The following is an 18,781-nucleotide window of genomic DNA, read 5'->3' as shown; positions in this document are numbered from 1 at the left end:
CATGATCTGTCCAATTTGCAGTATTATGGCAACCAACAACAGTCTCAGACTGACCCACAGGGGGACATGTGAATCCCATGATGGCCCTCCCGATATGAACAGTGTTTAGCACAGCACACTTAATGCAGTATACACAAACAAAGACAGCATCTCATCATTCATTTTACAGACTAGCAGTTTATAAAATAGAAGCATAGGTCATTTTGTGAATGAGGGTCAGGTAATACTCCATATAGCTAAACAGAACTCTCCATACCCTAGAGCATAGTAAACGGAAGATGTAAGAAATGAAGAAAATCCTAATAGTCACCTCATCGCTCACCTCTCTAGCCCCTCTGCTCGTCACTATCACCCATCCAGTCCTCACTGATCGTGCTGCAATCTCCAGTCTTCTCTTGTTGGGCCGGAATTCCAGTTTTGATGAAGCGCGAGAGGGTTTGAAGCGTGCGCACGCAAGGTCATGGCACATGCTGTGAAGTCATGACAGTGTGATCTTTCATGTGATTTCACAGAACCCTCCCTGGCCCTCATCAAAGCCGCAAGTGTTAGAACTCTCCTGTTAGGTTTTTTCTATTATGCTGGTCACATGACCGTTTTTGCCTATTTAATCCAGCTCCGCCCTTCTGGCCTTGCTGGACTTCATTGTAATTTCTACTCTTAAGCTAGCCAGGTGCTTAGTTACCTTACTCAGTCAGTTTAGCTAGGTCTTTTGACCTCTATGTTCTATGTTGTTTGTTTGTCTGTTTACTGCTACAATTTCTGCTAGGAGGTGTCCATCTTTCTCCCAGTCCCTAGTTCTTGTAGGGATCTCTCCCTCACATCTACAGATCTTCGTTCAGACTAGCTGAGGACTTTAGCGGGTCTGATCGCAGGATCAGGTTCCCCGTTACATCGTAGGGATCTAGGTTAGTTCTATTGTAGGGACAGATCTCCTGTCTTTCCTTAGTGCTTGTAGCAGATCATAACAGTAAGTCCAGCCCAAAAAATATTTCTCTAAGGAAAGACCTCCAGTTTCCATCATGGTGTCGGTTCAGGATTTGGCTCAACGCCTGCAGGGACTCTCTCTGGAGGTGGCCGAGCTCCAACAACACGTGAGTAGTTGTTCTGGAGCGCATTTTGTGGAGCCAAAGGTACGTTTGCCTGATTTATTTTTTGGTGAACAACAAGATTTTTTTTCCTTTAAAAATGCTTGTTTATTGTATTTTCGTTTGAGACCCAGATCCTCTGGTGATGAATCACAGCGCATAGAGTTCATAATGTCACTTTTGCGCAAAGAACCTCAGGGATGGGCCTTTTCTCTCCAACCTAGTGATCCGTGCTTTAGATCAGTGGATAGTTTTTTTTATGCTTTGGGGTTGTTGTATGATGATCCTTATCGTGTCTCATCAGCTGAGACGGAATTGAGACATTTGAGGCAGGGATCAGGTAATGTGGAAAATTATTGTACTCACTTCTGTCGGTGGTCTGCTCAGGTGGGGTGGAACGATTCAGCTCTGAAAAGTTTGTTTCTTGCTGGGCTAGGTGAAAGGGTTAAGGATCTGCTGATTGCTTATCCTACACCTGGAAACTTGCAGGAGGCAATGCAATTAGCTATACGGGTGGACAGGAGACTGCGTGCAAGGGTTAATGAGAGTAAATCCTCTGCCATGTCAGCTCCGAGTCTTGAGAGGGTCTGTACTGACACTGGAGAGCCGATGGAGATTGGGGCGATGTCACCCCGCTCTCAGGAAAAAGACTGCAGGTTTTCTGAAGGTTTGTGCTTTTATTGCAGCAAATCTGACCATTTCATTAAGAACTGTGTGCTTCGTATGAACAAAGAAAAAAAAAAGGTCAGTTACGCTCGTATAGCCTGTTTAAACACTAAGGGTGTATTTCTTTCTGCTACTACCGCAGCTCAGGAAGAATTAATTGAATTTCGGGTATTTGTGGATTGTGGTTCAACTCTGAATGTGATTGATGGGGGATTCTTGGAAAAACTTAATTTAAAACCCAAACCGTTGTCATCCCCTATTGCCGTGGTTTCTGTCGATGGCTCTCCCTTGAAATGTGTTACTCACAAGGTTTATGAATTTCCCCTCACTATTAATGGTATTCACCAAGAAAATTTGGATTTGGTGGTATTAAATAATTTGCCTTCTCCAGTAGTTTTGGGGTTGCCCTGGTTAAAATTGCACAATCCTGTACTGGATTGGTCTACCAATGAAATTAAGTCCTGGAGCCCTAAGTGTTATGACAAGTGTTGTAACGGGCGCATTGCTGCTGTGGATAAAGGGGAATTACCTGTACCTATTCAGGATTTTTGGAAAGTTTTTTCTGAGGAGGAGTCGCAAATTTTGCCTCCCCATAGAGACTGCGATTGTACCATTGAATTTGGCCCTGGAGCGACTCTTCCTAAAAGTCGTTTATTTAATCTGACTATTCCTGAGAGAAAGGCTTTGGAGGAATACATACAGACGAGCTTGGCCGCCGGTCATATCAGACCCTCTAAGTCACCTGTGGCTGTTGGATTTTTTTTTGTTAAAAAAAAGGACGGCGGTTTACGTCCTTGTTTGGACTTTCGCGAGATTAATAAAATTACTGTACGCAATCCCTACCCACTGCCATTGATTCCTGATTTGTTTAACCAGTTAGTGGGGGCCAAGTGGTTCTCTAAAATTGATCTCCGGGGGGCATACAATTTGTTGCGCATGAAGGAGGGTGATGAATGGAAGACTGCTTTTAACACTCCTGTGGGTCATTTCGAGAATTTGGTTATGCCTTTTGGGCTTACCAATGCACCAGCATTTTTTCAGAATCTTATTAATGACATCCTTAGACCTTTGATCGGCAAAAATGTGGTTGTGTATTTGGATGACATTTTGATTAATTTCGCCTGACCTGGAGTCTCATTGGCGGAGCGTACGTGAGGTATTGCAGTTATTGATTGACAATTCGCTTTTTGCTAAGCTGGAGATATGCGAGTTCGCTGCACAGAGAATTAGTTTTTTGGGCTACATTATCTCCAGCGAGGGCTTTGAGATGGACCCGGTGAAAGTTTAAGCTGTGCAGGAATGGCCTAGGCCTATTGGTTTGAAATCGATACAGAGGTTTTTGGGTTTCGCCAATTATTACAGAAAATTCATTAAAAATTTTTCTGTTATTGTTAAACCACTGACCGATCTCACCAGGAAAGGTTCTAATATGGTTCAGTGGACTACTGAGGCCATTGAAGCTTTTGTGATTCTAAAGGAGAGGTTCAGCTCTGCCCCCATCCTTATGCAGCCTGATGTGACTAAGTCGTTTTTGGTGGAGGTTGATTCTTCTTCTGTGGGGGTCGGTGCGGTGTTGTCTCAGGAAAACAAGGATGGAGTACATCCCTGTGCCTTTTTTTCAAATAAAATTTCTGAGACTGAACTTAATTACGATATTGGTAATCGGGAATTGCTGGCTATTAAACTCGCATTTGAACACTGGCGTCATCTCTTGGAAGGTGCTGATTTTCCCATTCAGGTTTTCACTGATCATAAAAATCTGATCTATCTTGATTCTGCCAAGCGCTTGAATGCCCGTCAGGCTGGGTGGGCACTTTTTTTTTGCGGTTTAATTTTTCCGTTACTTACATCCCGGGTACCAAGAATGTTAAAGCTGATGCTTTGTCTCGCAGCTTTTCTCCCATGGTCGGTGCTGAGGAGGAGGAAAGCATTTTACAAGAAGGTGTTGTGATTGCTGCATTGGACTCCGTTTTGGAAGATGAGATTCTTAAAGCACAGGAGAATGCCCCATCTAACACTCCCCATGGGAGGTTGTTTGTGCCTAGGACCTTTAGGAGAGATTTGTTTGTTGAGTGTCATGAGTCTCGGTTGGCAGGTCATCCTGGAATTTCTGAGACCAAGAGACTTGTGGGTCGCAGTTTTTGGTGGCCTGGATGGCAGAAGGAGGTCACTAAGTGGGTGCGTCAATGTACTGTGTGTGGTAGATCTAAGTCTTCACATACTCCTGCTGCGGGGTTGCTTTTCCCTCTGGAGGTTCCTAGTGCACCTTGGACACATCTGGCTATGGACTTTATTACTGACCTTCCCCCCTCTGAGGGTTTCACGGTCATCTGGGTGGTCGTGGACCGTTTTAGCAAGATGTGTCACTTGGTTCCATTCATCAAACTGCCCTGCGCTAAGACACTCACTAAGGCCTTTGTCAAGGAGATTGTCAGACTCCATGGTGTTCCTACTGACATTGTTTCTGATAGGGGACCTCAGTTCGTGGCTCGTTTTTGGCGTGCCTTTTGTGACAGGTTGGGAGTTCATTTGTCATTTTCATCTGGTTATCATCCTGAGTCTAATGGCCAGACAGAAAGGAAGAACCAGGATGTTGAGCAGTTCTTGCGTTGTTTTGTGGCAGACAATCAAGAGGGGTGGTCTGAGTTTCTGCCGCTTGCTGAATTTGCTCTTAACAACCATACATCCTCTTCTGCTGGGTGTTCGCCTTTTTTTTGTTGTTCTGGGAGACATCCGTCTTTTGGGTCATTCTCCAAATTGGTATCGGCTGTGCCTGAGGAGGAGAGTTTTTCCGGTGATTTGGAAAGAGTTTGGACGGATGTGCGTGGTAATCTTCAGGAGGTTAACAAAAAATCTAAGAGGTACTTTGACAGAGGTTTTGTTTACGGTTGGTGACATGGTTTGGTTGCCCTCTAAGAATCTGCGGTTGAGGATTCCTTCTAAAAAATTGGGTCCCAAGTTTGTAGGGCCCTTTAAGGTGCTTCAGGTAGTTAACCAATCTGCTGTTAGGTTGGAGGTTCCTACCTCCTGGAAGATTAATCCGGTGTTTCATGTTTCTCTATTGAAAAAAGGTTATGTATCAGATAGAGACGCCACTGCCACTGTTCCTCTGGGGGTGGAGGACGGGGAATATGAAATTTCCCGCATCCTTAATTCTAGACGGTATAGAGGGAGTTTGCAGCATCTCGTCGCTTGGAAGGGTTTCAGTCCCGAGGATAACTCATGGGTGAGGGCAGATGATGTTTCTGCTTCCAGACTTGTCAGAGCATTTCACAAGAGGTTTCCTGATAAGCCTGGGCCTAGGGGATCCGGAGGATCCTCATAGAAGAGGGGGTACTGTTAGAATTCTCCTGTTAGGTTTTTTCTATTATGCTGGTCACATGACCGTTTTTGCCTATTTAATCCTGCTCCGCCCTTCTGGCCTTGCTGGACTTCATTGTAATTTCTACTCTTAAGCTAGCCAGGTGCTTTGTTACCTTTCTTAGTCAGTTTAGCTAGGTCTTTTGACCTCTATGTTCTATGTTGTTTGTTTGTCTGTTTACTGCTACAATTTCTGCTAGGAGGTGTCCATCTTTCTCCCAGTCCCTAGTTCTTGTAGGGATCCCTCCCTCACATCTACAGGTCTTCGTTCAGACTAGCTGAGGACTTTAGCGGGTCTGATCGCAGGATCAGGTTCCCCGTTACATCGTAGGGATCTAGCTTAGTTCTATTGTAGGGACAGATCTCCTGTCTTTCCTTAGTGCTTGTAGCAGATCATAACAGCAAGTCCCGGCCTAGCATGAGAGACCAGGGGATTTTAGTGCACGCGGAGGCTGTCTGAAGATGTGGCAAGGACCAGAAAGGTGATGGTGCTGAGTGGAAGGGCGAGAGAGGTGAGCAGTGAGGTGAGAATAAAGTGGTTTTTTTTACATTTTTATGGTCTTTTACAGTTCAGAAAATTGGGCCATCCGCCACCACTTTGATAAATTCGTGCAGAAGCAAATTACAAAAAATACGCATTTCTGTAAAATTCGAGTAGATTTCAATTCCACTCAAATTTTTTTGCCTATTTCTACATGCCTCCCCTCAAGCAGAAACCAAGAAAGTGCATAGTATGCTAGACAATCAAAACTATGCTACATGGAAAAAAATTTTTACTGTGTTTTTTTTTAGTTAATAAAATTATTAATAAAATGAAAGTTTCAGTCTGCAAATTTCATTTCTTTATTCATTTTCAGACCCCTTGGCATACAGATTGCTGCCTGATCCAACTTCTTAATCTTTCTTTTCCAGGGTCATAAATATAGGCTGGATGTGAGGTCTTTATTTATCCAGAGTGCTGCTGTCTTCACTTGCTTTCACCTATCAGCATAGGTCTTATACTGCACTTCTTTCCTCTCCATGTTCTTTCCTCTTTTTCTGCAAACTATTCCCTGTGCCCTCTGAAATACTTTCTCCCCTGTCCACATTGTGGAAATCAGTGTACAACGCTCTCACTCCTTCTATTTCTAGAAGGGAGTGGTAGAGCAGGGAGCCGTCTGGAACAAGAGTGGCAGCTCTGACAGTTTTGTAATATTTTTGCAAGTGCTTAGCTAAAGAACTTACAGACACCCTACAGCAGCAAAATTGTAGAACAGTTTTAATGAAGACAATTTAGAAAGATGCTTAGATTTGCATTTTGAAAGCAAATTAACAATTAAAAACATTATGTGCAAAGGTGTACTTAGCCTTTAAGTGTCCATATTAGATATATCATCTGGAGCATCTCTGTATTTTTTTTTAAACTGAACAGAGAAAGGATCCCATGAAGTGATACATTTGATGTATAAAGGATGTGTGGCTAAAGTAAGGATCCTAAATTACTGCCTAAATTTGGCAAGAAAATTACTGTTTAGAAAAAATAAACCACAGAAAATTTACTGCATTATACAACTGATGCTCTCAAACATCCCATGCAAACCATATACATATAAATATATTGTACATATTGTACACAGTGCATTGAATAAGTATTCATACATGTGAACTTTTCCACAAGTTTTCATGCTATACCCACAAAGTTTAATGTATTTTATTGGGATTTTATGTAATATACAAATACAAAATAGCAATTATTTGTGGAGTATAAAGGAAATTATACATGGTTTTCTAAATATCTTAAAAATATATACTACCGTTCAAAAGTTTGGGGTCATTTAGAAATTTCATTATTTTTGAAAGAAAAGCACATTTTTTTTTCCAATGAATCTAACATTAAATGAATCAGAAATACACTCTATACATTGTTAATATGGTAAATGACTATTCTAGCTGCAAACGTCTTGTTTTTATTGCAATATCTACATAGGTGTACAGAGGCCCACTTCCAACAACCACCACTCCAATGTTTTAATGGTACATTGTGTTTGCTAACTGTGTAAGAAGGCTAATAGATGTTTAGAAAACCCTAGAAAACCATTGCACAAGTATGTTAGCCCAGCTGAAAACGGTTTGGCTGATTTGAGAAGCTATAAAATTGACCTTCCTTTGAGCTAGTTGAGAATCTGGAGAATTACATTTGTTTGTTAAATGAAACTCTCAAAATGGCCAGAAAAAGAGAACTTGACAGTCTATTCTTGTTCTTAGAAATGAAGGCTATTCCATGCGAGAAATTGCCAAGAAACTGAAGATTTCCTACAACGGTGTGTACTACTCCCTTCAGTGGAGAGCACAAACAGGCTCTAACCAGAGTAGAAAGAGAAGTGGGAGGCCCCGCTGCACAACTGAGCAACAAGACAAGTACATTAGAGTCTCTAGTTTGAGAAATCGACGCCTCACAGCTCCTCAACTGGCAGCTTCATTAAATTGGACACGCAAAACACCAGTGTCAACGTCTACAGTGAAGAAGCAACTCCGGGATACTGGCCTTCAGGGCAAAGTGGCAAAGAAAAAGCCATACCTGAGACTGGTTAATAAAAGGAAAAGATTAATATGGGCAAAAGACCACAGACATTGGACAGATTAAGATTGGAAAAAAGTTTTATGGACAGAAGAATCAAAGTTTGAGGTGTTTGGATCACACAGAAGAACATTTGTGAGATGCAGAACATCTGAAAAAATGCTGAAAGATTGCCTGACGCCATCTGTCAAGCATGGTGGAGGTAATGTGATGGTCTGGGGTTGCTTTGGTGCTGGTAAAGTGGGAGATTTGTACAAGGTAAATGGAATTTTGAATAAGGAAGACTATCACTCAATTTTGCAACACCATGCTATACCCTGTGGATAGCGCTTGGTTGGAGCCAATTTCATCCTACAACAGGACAATGACCCAAAGAACACCTCCAAATTATGCATGAACTATTTAGGGAAGAAGCAGGCTGCTGGTATTATATCTGTAATGGAGTGACCAGCGCAGTCACCAGATCTCAACCCCATTGAGCTGTTGTGGGAGCAGCTTGACCGTATGGTACGCAAAAAGTGCCCATCACGCCAATCCAACTTGTGGGAGGGGCTTCAGGAAGCATGGGGTGAAATTTCTCAAGATTACCTCAGCAAATTAACAGCTAGAATGCCAAAGATCTGCAATGCTGTAATTGCTGCAAAGGGAGCATTCTTTGATGAAAGCAAAGTTTGAAGGAGAAAATTATTCTTTCAAATAAAAATCATTATTTCTAACCATGTCAATGTCTGCACTATATTTTATAAATCATTTTGCAACTCATTTGATAAATAAAAGTATGAGTTGTCATGGAAACACAAAATTGTCTGGGTGACCCCAAACTTTTGAACGGTAGTGTAAATCTGAAAATTGTGACATGCTCGAAATTATATCCTGAGTGACTAGTTGTCTCCAGAAATCATGTAATTAGTAAATTGAGTCCACTTGTGTGTAATTGATTCTCTGTATAATTACAGCTGTTCTGTGAAGGTCTCAGAGGTTTGTTTGAGAACATTAGGGATCAAACAGCATCATGAAAACCAAGGAACACACGAGACAGGTCAGGGATAAAGTTGTGGAAAAGAGAAAAGCAGGGTTAGGTTACAAAAAAATAGTCCAAGCTCTGAACATCTGACAGAGCATTGTTCAATTCATCATCCAAAAATGGAAAGCATATGGCTGAACTGCAAACCTACCAAAACTTGACAGTTCATCTAAAGTGACATCACAAGCAAGGAGAGCACTAATTAGAGAAGTAGCCAAGAGGCCCATGGTGATCCTGGAGGAGATGGAGAGATCCACAGCTCAGGTGGAAGAATGTGTCTACAAGCAACTATCGGTTAATATACTTCACAAATCAAGCCTTTATGGAAGATTGGCAAGAAGAAAACCATATTTCAGAGCAAACTACAAGACGTCTCATTTGTAATTTGCAAATAACCATGTAGGGGACAAAGCTATCATATGGAAAAAGGTGCTCTGGTCAGAGACCAAAGTAGAAACTTTTCGGCTAAATGCAAAACGCTATATGTGGTGGAAAACGAATATTGTACATCACCCTGAAGACATCATCTCCACCGTCAAACATGGTGGTGGTAACATCATTCTGTGGGGATGCTTTTTCTTCATCAGGGTCAGGGAAGCTGGTCAAAGTTGATGGGAATATGGATGGAGCTAAATACAGGGCAGTTTTGGAGGAAAACCTGTTACAGGCTCGAAAAGACTTGTGACTGGGGCTTTGGTTCACCTTCGAGCAAGATAACACCCCTAAACATACTGTCAGAGCTACAATGAAATGGTTTAGATCAAAGGATACTCATGTGTTTTAATGGCCCAGTCACAGTCCAGACCTAAATCCCATTGTGACTCTATGGCAAGACTTGAAAATTGCTGTTCACAGATGACTCCATCCAATCTCACTGAGCTAGAGCTAGTTTGCAAAGAAAAATGGGCAACATTTTCAGCCTCTAGATGTGCAAATCTGGAAGAGACATACCCCAAAAGACTTGTAGCAGTAATTGCAGCAAAAGTATTGACTCAGGGGGTGTAAATACAAATGCACGTCACAATTTTCAGATTTATATTTTTTAAATATTTAGAAAATCATGTATCATTTTCTTTACACTTCACAAATGCTTGCTACTTTGTGTTGGTACTGTATATCATATAAAATTCCAATAAAAACATTTAAGTGGGTGGGTGTAACAAAAAAAATGTGGAAAGGTTCATGGGGTATGAGTACTATGAACACTATTTGCTGCTTTGGATACATTTCTAACTACATAGTAAAGCAAGCAAATTAATAACATACACAAACCAAAGAATTGTCGTCATCCTAGAATGCATCCCAGAATTGTATTTTGCCTTTATATTAACCAATATAAAAGAAAAAAAACACACAACTTACAATAATCTACAGTGGCAATAAGCCTAACCTTCCACACAAATCGGTAAAACGCATGTAAAACCATAAGTGATGTGAGACGATCTCATGAAGTCTGTGATCTCAGATCACTATTTTCACCAAAGGACAGTCTCTATAGAGTGATTAACCTTTAGTTTCTTTTCACATTTGCATATTTATAGGTCAACCCCTAAAGGCTCTTGTGCATTCTAATTTCTGTATTTCTGTTTCATTGTAGGTCCAGAAATTTGAAAATAATGGCAGCGCACCATCTGTATGTTGAACATCGGAGGCTCAAACGCAAGTGGGAACAGAACCTTTGCCTTAAAGGGAATCTGTCATCAGGATTGTGGCAAGTAAACTACAGGCAGTGTCAGGTTGGCACCGTTACACTGATTAAAATGATACCTTGATTGATGAAATCCATCTTGTGGTTGTTGTTTAATCTTTATTTGCAGTTTGGAGATGATTAAATTCTTGTGCTTGGGGGCGGGCGGGTCTTTCTTTGGTGCTCTGGCCTCATCGTCATCATTGAGGCTTAAATGACAGGTCACTGAACCTTCACTGACTTGCCTCCTATTTTAAATACTGCGCTTGGGCAGTTCATATTGTGGTCTTTTAAAACATTTATTTACATCCAGCAAAACGGCGCCTGTGCAGGCGCAGTAGCAGCTGTCTCTTACCGATAGATGCTACTGTGCATGCGTCGTGGCCATTTTGTTGGAGCAAAAAAATTGGCTTCAGCAAAATGGCTGCGGCACGTGCGCAGTAGCATCGATCGGCAAGCAATAGATGCTACTGCACATGCGCGGGCGCCATTTTGTTGGAGCAAAAAAATTTTTGCAGCCTAAAGCTCACTTAGCTTTATAGGGGCTTCTTTTTTCAGAATAAGTTTTTAGCATTTATTAGTAGTTTATTAGTACTTAGAATCATTTTGAGAAACTTGTAAGTTAGAGTGTAAATATGTAATTCTGCAATTGCTGTCTCTTTGCATACGTAGTGATGTATATGTTTCATAAATTGTTGTTTTTATATATTATGTCTATTCTAGTTTTTCAAGTTACTATTTTTGTTTATTTATTACATTCTTATTCATAAGGGATAAGACAAGAGTCTTTTCCCCATAGACAATGCCATCCTCTATGGGTTGTGCCTGATATTTTTAGTTCAGCCTTACTCAAATGGTTAAACTCTACTTTTACATTTCTGGCATAGGATGTGTAACCACCAGGTAGTTCTGCGTGGCTGACAAAGTTCACTACCAGTTCTTAATTTCCATGCAGACTCGCACTGAGCAAGGACTTTATTTCAATGGGCATTTGCTTAGAATGTGGTCAGATTTCCAGTAATAGTAATCTATGAGTGGTGCAACACATTATACAGCTGGTGGGAACTTCTCACATGCACGGGACCTCTGATAGTAGTAGGGTCATTTAGAGACGATAGAAAAACTTCCTCTAACACAATATAGAAAGAGCATTTACCCTAAAGTCCGAGACATTTGTAGGTTAAATTATATAAGCAAAACAAGAAAAAAACTTGCATTTGACTTCAGTGTGTATACTGTGACATTGTAAGGGTATGTGCACATGTTAACTATTTGGTGCAGAAATTTCTGCACCATTTCTGCATCTCTTGGCAGGAAAAGGAACGTTTTTGCCTAATTTTTTATGCACTTTTTGGTGCGGATTTTTGCCCCACTCATTAGTATGGGTGAACTATGCAGAAAAAATGCTGAAAGAATTGACATTCTGCAGATATAAATCTGCACCAAATCTGCAAGCCACAAATAAGCTACGTGTGCATGAGACTTCAGGAATACCATTCACTTTGCTGACATCAGGAAACCCTTCAGGTTTTGCGACAAATCTGCACTGGGAAAAAAAAGCGACAAATCTGCAATGTGTGCACAGGCCCTAGGTCATATAATGATGCACATTAACCGTATGTAGTATAACCTTGATTTACAAATAAGGGAGCGTTTTAGTCCTTGGCACGCTGTTGTTGGCCTTGTTCATATCACTTCAACGCGAGATCTTATTGGCAAGCACATTTTAATCTCATACTAAGAATATTTCCAGTTATCAGATAGTAGCAAAGGGTGTGAATTCATTATTTTTGTCTCCACGTTACATATATTGCTCACTCAATAATATTTGTACTAGTGAGGTTAGTATTTTATGCATTTGATAGCTTGCATGGATGATCAGGATGGTTGTACCTTTATTTCATAAGTCGTTCCAGGAGTCAGACTGGTCAATAAAACCTCTAGACTGTCAGGCGTGGTCGCTACTTGAGTGTAAGATGACTGCATCCATGGGCAAACCTCTCTGTAAATGACGTAGTATGCTATGATCTTCCCATTTGTATTCCGTGGTATAGACCAAGACAGGAGGATTCCTGCAGAGCCCACTCGTTCTCCGGCTAAGTTATCAGGGGGTCCTGGAACTAAAAAGACAAGACACAAGTTACCTCAATGACGTGAAAACATGACAAGCTACTGGTTCTCTCAGGTGTAAAGGAAAGGCAGCCTTTGTAAGACAGATTAGCTGTTAACGTCACTCTCTTCTCCCTAGTACGGACTTACAGAAGATGATTAAATACAGGAACCGGAGAAACATTCTTTAAGAGGAATGTCAGAAATGCAATATTGTAAAACTACGCAGAGTCGTTTCACGTTGATGCCAGATTGGTTCTGATAATTATAAGTTAAATAAAGGAAAATACTTTAATGACATCGGTGCATGTAATCGCATGTAATAGGTTCTCTCAACAACTTTTTGGCACACACCTCTACACGTGATAAACATAGTGCAGAATTGTATCAAATCTGGACATTTTTATAAACATTCTTCTATCTTTTGGCAAATGACTTATTTTTCACTTCCACAAAAAGTAGCAATTTGCATTTTGATAACATGCTAATCTACAGGCTCACTAAATCCTTCTGGACTGACTCAGATCAGCATGCCCTTGTACCCCTGAACATGAATAATGCATGCAGAAAACCAGGTTCTGCTAATCCCATATTCTAGTCAAAAGGGAAATGAAAGACTTAGTTAGCAAAACAATGTATGTGTTTTTTTTTCAGCATGTTTCTTTCTTTTTGCTAACCCAAGACAACTTTATACATAAAATTATGTCAGTTTTCATATTTTTGGGGAATCCAGACACTTTTAAGGGCCCAAACATAACATATTGCATTTTTGGCTACTGTACTAATGGGTCTAAACAAGAGTTGGTGTGAATCGATTTGCACAACTCAGTCCAACGGCCATGACAGTAATCTGTGGCTGTGGTATGGGAACCGTGAGAACCTTACGGCATCCGTTAGAATCCTACGGCATCCGCGGCTCCTCGTTTGATTAGCTGGCCTGGAATGATGTCCCATTTGCATCAAGTCACAAATATAATGTCTCCGGTAAGAGGTGTTTCCCACTGCTCCCATCCAGCAGCCAGAGATTACTGTTGTGGGCATGTGAATCGATTCGCACCAGCTCTAGAATGGGCATCAATTTATTCAAACAAAACTCAAAAGGGTCCTAATCTGTAGCTAAGTCCACAACAGCCAAATATGCACAAAATTGTGTACATTTTGTTGCTGTTTTTTCAGCAGGTATGCTTTGAACTTGCCATAGCTTTCACACTTTGCACTGCTAAGGGTGAAATTCAGGGACGGACATATCATTGGTTCTACCTGGGCAGCCACAAAGGGGCCCAGGATGTAATAGGGGCCACTACTACCTCCAAAGCAATGGAATTGTGCATTATGATGAAATATTGGCCTGCAAAGGGCCCATATATTGTTTTTTCACATGGGCCCTCCTTTGTTTGTGTCCTCTCTTGGTGAAACCCACAGTGAAAATCTACACTTTAATTTGACATTGCGGACCTTTCAGCTGGATTTCCAATCTACAGCACAGGTTAATTTAGGCTGTGCGCGTGCAGCATGTGGGAAAGATTTTGTAGAGTCGCTTCCACAATGCTGTTACTGTAATACGCAGTGAATTTTCCAAATTCCAGACAAAAAAAATGAAGTATGTCTGTCTCTTGTGTACATATACATTGGGTCTATTACCATGGATCATATCCGCTGTGGAAATCAACAGCAAAAAAAACAAACAAACCTGTGAACATTGTTGCAGAAATGTTTCAATTTCTTGGCGCATTTCTGCCAACATTGCAATTGGTGAAATCTGTGGCAACATTTGCAGCATAAATTGACATACTATGGATTTCAATTCTGTAATGCCAGTCATTTTATGTTGCGGATATTCTCAGCGGTGTGTCCAAAAGATTTTGTGAAATCACATTCCCAATGTTGTTACTTTAATATGCAGTGGAAACTCTGTTGCGTATCTGTAGCACCCCGAGGACTCGGCTGCTACAGGGGTATTGCACCTCGAACCAGAGGTGTGGTATTCCACTCCCGGGTAAGGATGGAGTGTGGAACGGAGCTCAGTTAGCTGCATACACTACACTCACCCCATTTCCGGGGGACAGATCAACGGTACTCCCACCAGATAGATGTGCAGGTACGACAGCGTCTGTCCCTGGCTGGAGTGGGGGGGGGAGGAACATCCCAGTGGTGTAGGAGCAGACAGGGGAGGGACTCTGGGCATAGGTAGGAGCCCATTGGGTGCTGGTCACCTGGGCTCGGGTGTCAGAAGGGAGTATATAAGGTGGGCACCATGTTAGAACAAAAGGAGAGGAGAGGTGCAGAGAAGTGCAGTCTGAGAGAGTTCAGCCAGAGAGGGCTGACAGGGAGCTGTGGCTCAGTCTGGGCCCAGCTCCAGAGCCAGGCCTGTAGTGGAGGCCTGAAGCAGAGAGAGAGAGAGAAGGAAGAGGAAGAAGGAACCGAAACACCAGGAAAGGCCCAGAGACGCAAGAAAAGAGGGAACCCTAAGATCCCACGGAATAACGGGTGAAGGGTTGGCAGAACAGGGTACCGGATCCCAAACTGGTGGAGGCCAATTATCCTTAGCCAGGAACCGGAGGTCGTGGTCAAGTCTTGGCACGACCCCTCACCATATCCACCAGGAAGGCATACCGTATAGGGTCAGGGAAGCCGGGAAAGGTTTCGCCACCAGAAGGCCCGAGGGAGCCGGACAAAGGTGGGTCCCTGGTGGGGACGGCCAGTAGGAAGGAAGAGAGGGGAGCTCTGGACCACGCTCTGGAATTGCCTGGGAGTTGGCCGAGTCCCTGACCTGGTGGACGCAGCATGACTCGGGCGATCTTGACTGCGCACAAGTGACCTGATAAAGAACTGTGAGTAAAGCATTGAAAACTGCAGCTGCACGTCTCACTGAGTCCTTGTCGCACTAGCACCATCAGTACCGGGACACTCGCACCATCACTACTACCATCATCCACACTAGCTGCCCTGAGGCAATACTCCTCCCGTGGGGAGTCATCCCATACTGCGCTGCACAAACAACATCAGCCTCAGCGGTCTGCAGTGCAGCGGCGGTCCCCACTGACCGCAATCCACGGGTGGCGTAGTCGAACAATATAAACATCTGTCACTAAAGACATCGCCACTTAGCTTGACACCCTGGGCACGGACCGGGTCACCGCCACGAGGACTACCACCCCCAACGGATCCGGCTCCGGGTATTCCCCGCGTGCGCAACGCTCCCCAAACATGGCCCAGGCTGGCGCGTCAACTTTGGCGTAGTCGGCAGGATCTCGTGCCCGCAACCACCGGGTACTGCGTGCCTGAAGAAAAGTTCATATATACCTCAAAAAGAAGTCTCCCGCCAATTCCAGAGGATTCCCGCCATCGGACCCCATCTGGGGTCGTTTCCCGCCGTTTGCCCGCCATCTGCAGCCTTTGCCCGCCATCTGCGGAGTTTCCCGCCATCAGGGGACGATTCCCGCCATCTTGGACAGTTTCCCGCCCTGGCAGAGCGGACGCCATTGTGGGCGTGCCAGAGGGTGGCAAGGGGCCACCTCCCATCGTGGGCATGGCCCCAGAGTGGCGCCAAAGGAGGGGACCGCCCCCACCAGCCGAGACTACAATCATGGAGATGTCCATCAAAGTGGGGGGTCTGCCCCTGAAACTGACTGTCACTAAGTTGCCCCGGGACCACTCCCAATGGGGGCGGATAGGGAACAAAGCGGAGAGGATGGGTGCGGCCTGGAGGAGTCTGGACAGATCGCACCCGGGAATGGAGGAAGCGTCCAGTAGTGCCAACACCATGGTCCGGAGCCTGCTGCAGGCCGCACCGCCAGCCAGCCTAGTGGAAGTCCTGGCACAGCTCCCCAGAGATCCGGAGCGTGCACGGGCTGCGCTGGAGGACTTGGACCGGAGGATGGCCCGGGCACAGCGGGATGCGCTGGCCGAGTGGAGAAGGGAGATGGCCCGGCAGGCTGGGATCCGCCAGCAGGAGGCGCCACCCGCAACGTGGAGCATGTCTGCCCCTGAGGATGGTGCAGGAGCGACGAAGGCCGGAGACGACGCCGCGGAGGGAGTCGCAAGGATGGAAGCAGGTAATGGGGACGTCATTACCCCGAGCCCAGTAGCCGCAAGCCTGCCCCAGCTCCCCGTCGCAGAGCCCGAAGACCTACTCACCGCGCCCGTTGCCGCGCCGCCACTGCTCCCAACTAGGCCTCAAGCGGCAGGAGCCGCGGTCACGCCCTCTTCCGCGCCACGCCCCTTGACCCTGAGTGCGGCGAAACAGGAAGTGCCACCGGCCTGGTCGCAAGGCCTAGTGAACCCGGGCGCCGTTGCCCCTACAGCGCCCTCCTCCTCAACGGTGCCATCCCTGGACCCAGATAGGATTCCCCCGGCCTGGTCGCAGGGCCGAGTACCCCCGGGCGCCGCGGCCCTCACAGCGCCCTCTACCTCAACAGTGCCACCCCTGGGCGTGGATCTCTTCACGCAACACACCAGCCCGGACGGGCTGCCTTTCGTGTGGCCACCGGAGTACGTCAACCCCCGACTCCGGAAGGAACGGCCCCTGTGTGAGCCTCTGATCCCGACTCCGGAGCCCGCCAAAATCGCTCCGCTTCCGCTGGAACAGGCCCAGTTTGCATGGGACCCCACCGGTGAGAATCTCATAGGGTTCACCCAGGAGACCCGGGCGGACACAGCCCGGCGAGAGGAATGTTGCCGTCAACAGCTGGAGGTCTTTGGAAGAGAACGGCGAGAGAGGCGGATCCGAGAGGAACAGCTGCAGGCCCGGAGCGCGGAGCAGAAGCGCAGGACCCGACAAGATCCCCGAGCCGCCCGCGGTCCCCGAGTCCACGGGACCGTAATAAAGTTCCAGCTGGAGCATGGCTGGGGCTTTATCTGAGACCATCAAACCCCCGGCGACGTCTTTGTCACCCGCAGGGATGTCGAGAGCCACCTGCCGGAGGGACACCGTGGACGTGATCTCTACCCGGGTGACGTGGTCACCTTCACCCGGCACAAGGGTGCCAAGGGACCGTATGCCCTCCACGTACACCGGCTAACTGAGGAGGAGCTACAGTACGGGGAAAGCCAAGAGGACCCGGACGGGTCTGAAGACTACCCGGAAGGACAAGGAGGACATCATTATTAGAGAATGGTAAAGTGGAACTGTATATAGTTACCCGTCGGGGTACTAGAACTGTTGTGAAATTCTTGATCGTGTGAACTGTTACCTGTGTGCCCCTGATCCCTAACCAGGCTGAGGACTGTGAGCAGCCATTCCCCTATTCCCACTGGCCGAGGACTGAGAGCGGCCATACCCTTGTAAATAATTGCGCTTCTTAAAGTGCCCCCTATTGGTTTTATAAGAACTGCCTTTCTACCTTGGAAGTAGTGACTGTTGCACTTTACCTGGTCGCAAGTTGCACCGTGGCCAGAAGATCAAGAATATGTTTTGACAATGTTTGTGTGAAAATGTTTTCTAATGGAAGTTTAATATGCTGCTAAAATAATAATGCCAAAAGTTTTTATATAGTGTTTTACAAAAGAGTTCCGGTGGCATTAGTAGAGTGTTTTATAAAAATGTTTTATACCAGTAACGTTAAGAAGAAAAGAGTACCTCCCATAAAGGGATGAGTTCATAGTTAATGTCTTATATGCGAGTGCACTTTAAAAATATTTGTATGTTTAAAATGTTTTTATTCTATTTCAGCCCGAGGACGTGCTGTGGTTTACCGGGGGGGTTTACCGGGGGGGAATGTAGCACCCCGAGGACTCGGTTGCTACAGGGGTATTGCACCTCGAACCAGAGGTGTGGTATTCCACTCCCGGGTAAGGATGGAGTGTGGAACGGAGCTCAGTTAGCTGCATACACTACACTCACCCCATTTCCGGGGGACAGATCAACGGTACTCCCACCAGATAGATGTGCAGGTACGACAGCGTCTGTCCCTGGCTGGAGTGGGGGGGGGGGACATCCCAGTGGTGTAGGAGCAGACAGGGGAGGGACTCTGGGCATAGGTAGGAGCCCATTGGGTGCTGGTCACCTGGGCTCGGGTGTCAGAAGGGAGTATATAAGGTGGGCACCATGTTAGAACAAAAGGAGAGGAGAGGTGCAGAGGAGTGCAGTCTGAGAGAGTTCAGCCAGAGAGGGCTGACAGGGAGCTGTGGCTCAGTCTGGGCCCAGCTCCAGAGCCAGGTCTGTAGTGGAGGCCTGAAGCAGAGAGAGAGAGAGAAGGAAGAGGAAGAAGGAACCGAAACACCAGGAAAGGCCCAGAGACGCAAGAAAAGAGGGAACCCTAAGATCCCACGGAATAACGGGTGAAGGGTTGGCA

The 18,781-nt window shown here is 45.1% G+C and overlaps 1 protein-coding gene across 1 annotated transcript in view; it reads right to left on the bottom strand.

Annotated features, from left to right (window-relative positions):
- Nucleotides 1-18,781, bottom strand: part of PTPRQ (protein tyrosine phosphatase receptor type Q) — an 814,679-nt gene that overhangs the window by 478,089 nt on the left and 317,809 nt on the right. Inside the window, exon 21 of the mRNA XM_073651596.1 lies at nucleotides 12,273-12,499. Coding sequence (XP_073507697.1) covers nucleotides 12,273-12,499 — 227 coding nt within the window. The remainder of the gene's footprint in view (nucleotides 1-12,272; nucleotides 12,500-18,781) is intronic.

Source organism: Phyllobates terribilis, unplaced genomic scaffold (assembly GCF_046119375.1).
Source record: "Phyllobates terribilis strain yellow unplaced genomic scaffold, ASM4611937v1 Scaffold_11__3_contigs__length_659146591, whole genome shotgun sequence".
Classification (NCBI taxonomy): Eukaryota; Metazoa; Chordata; class Amphibia; order Anura; family Dendrobatidae; genus Phyllobates; species Phyllobates terribilis.
Note: the sequence above shows the minus strand (reverse complement) of the source record. Positions and strands in the feature narration are given on the sequence as shown.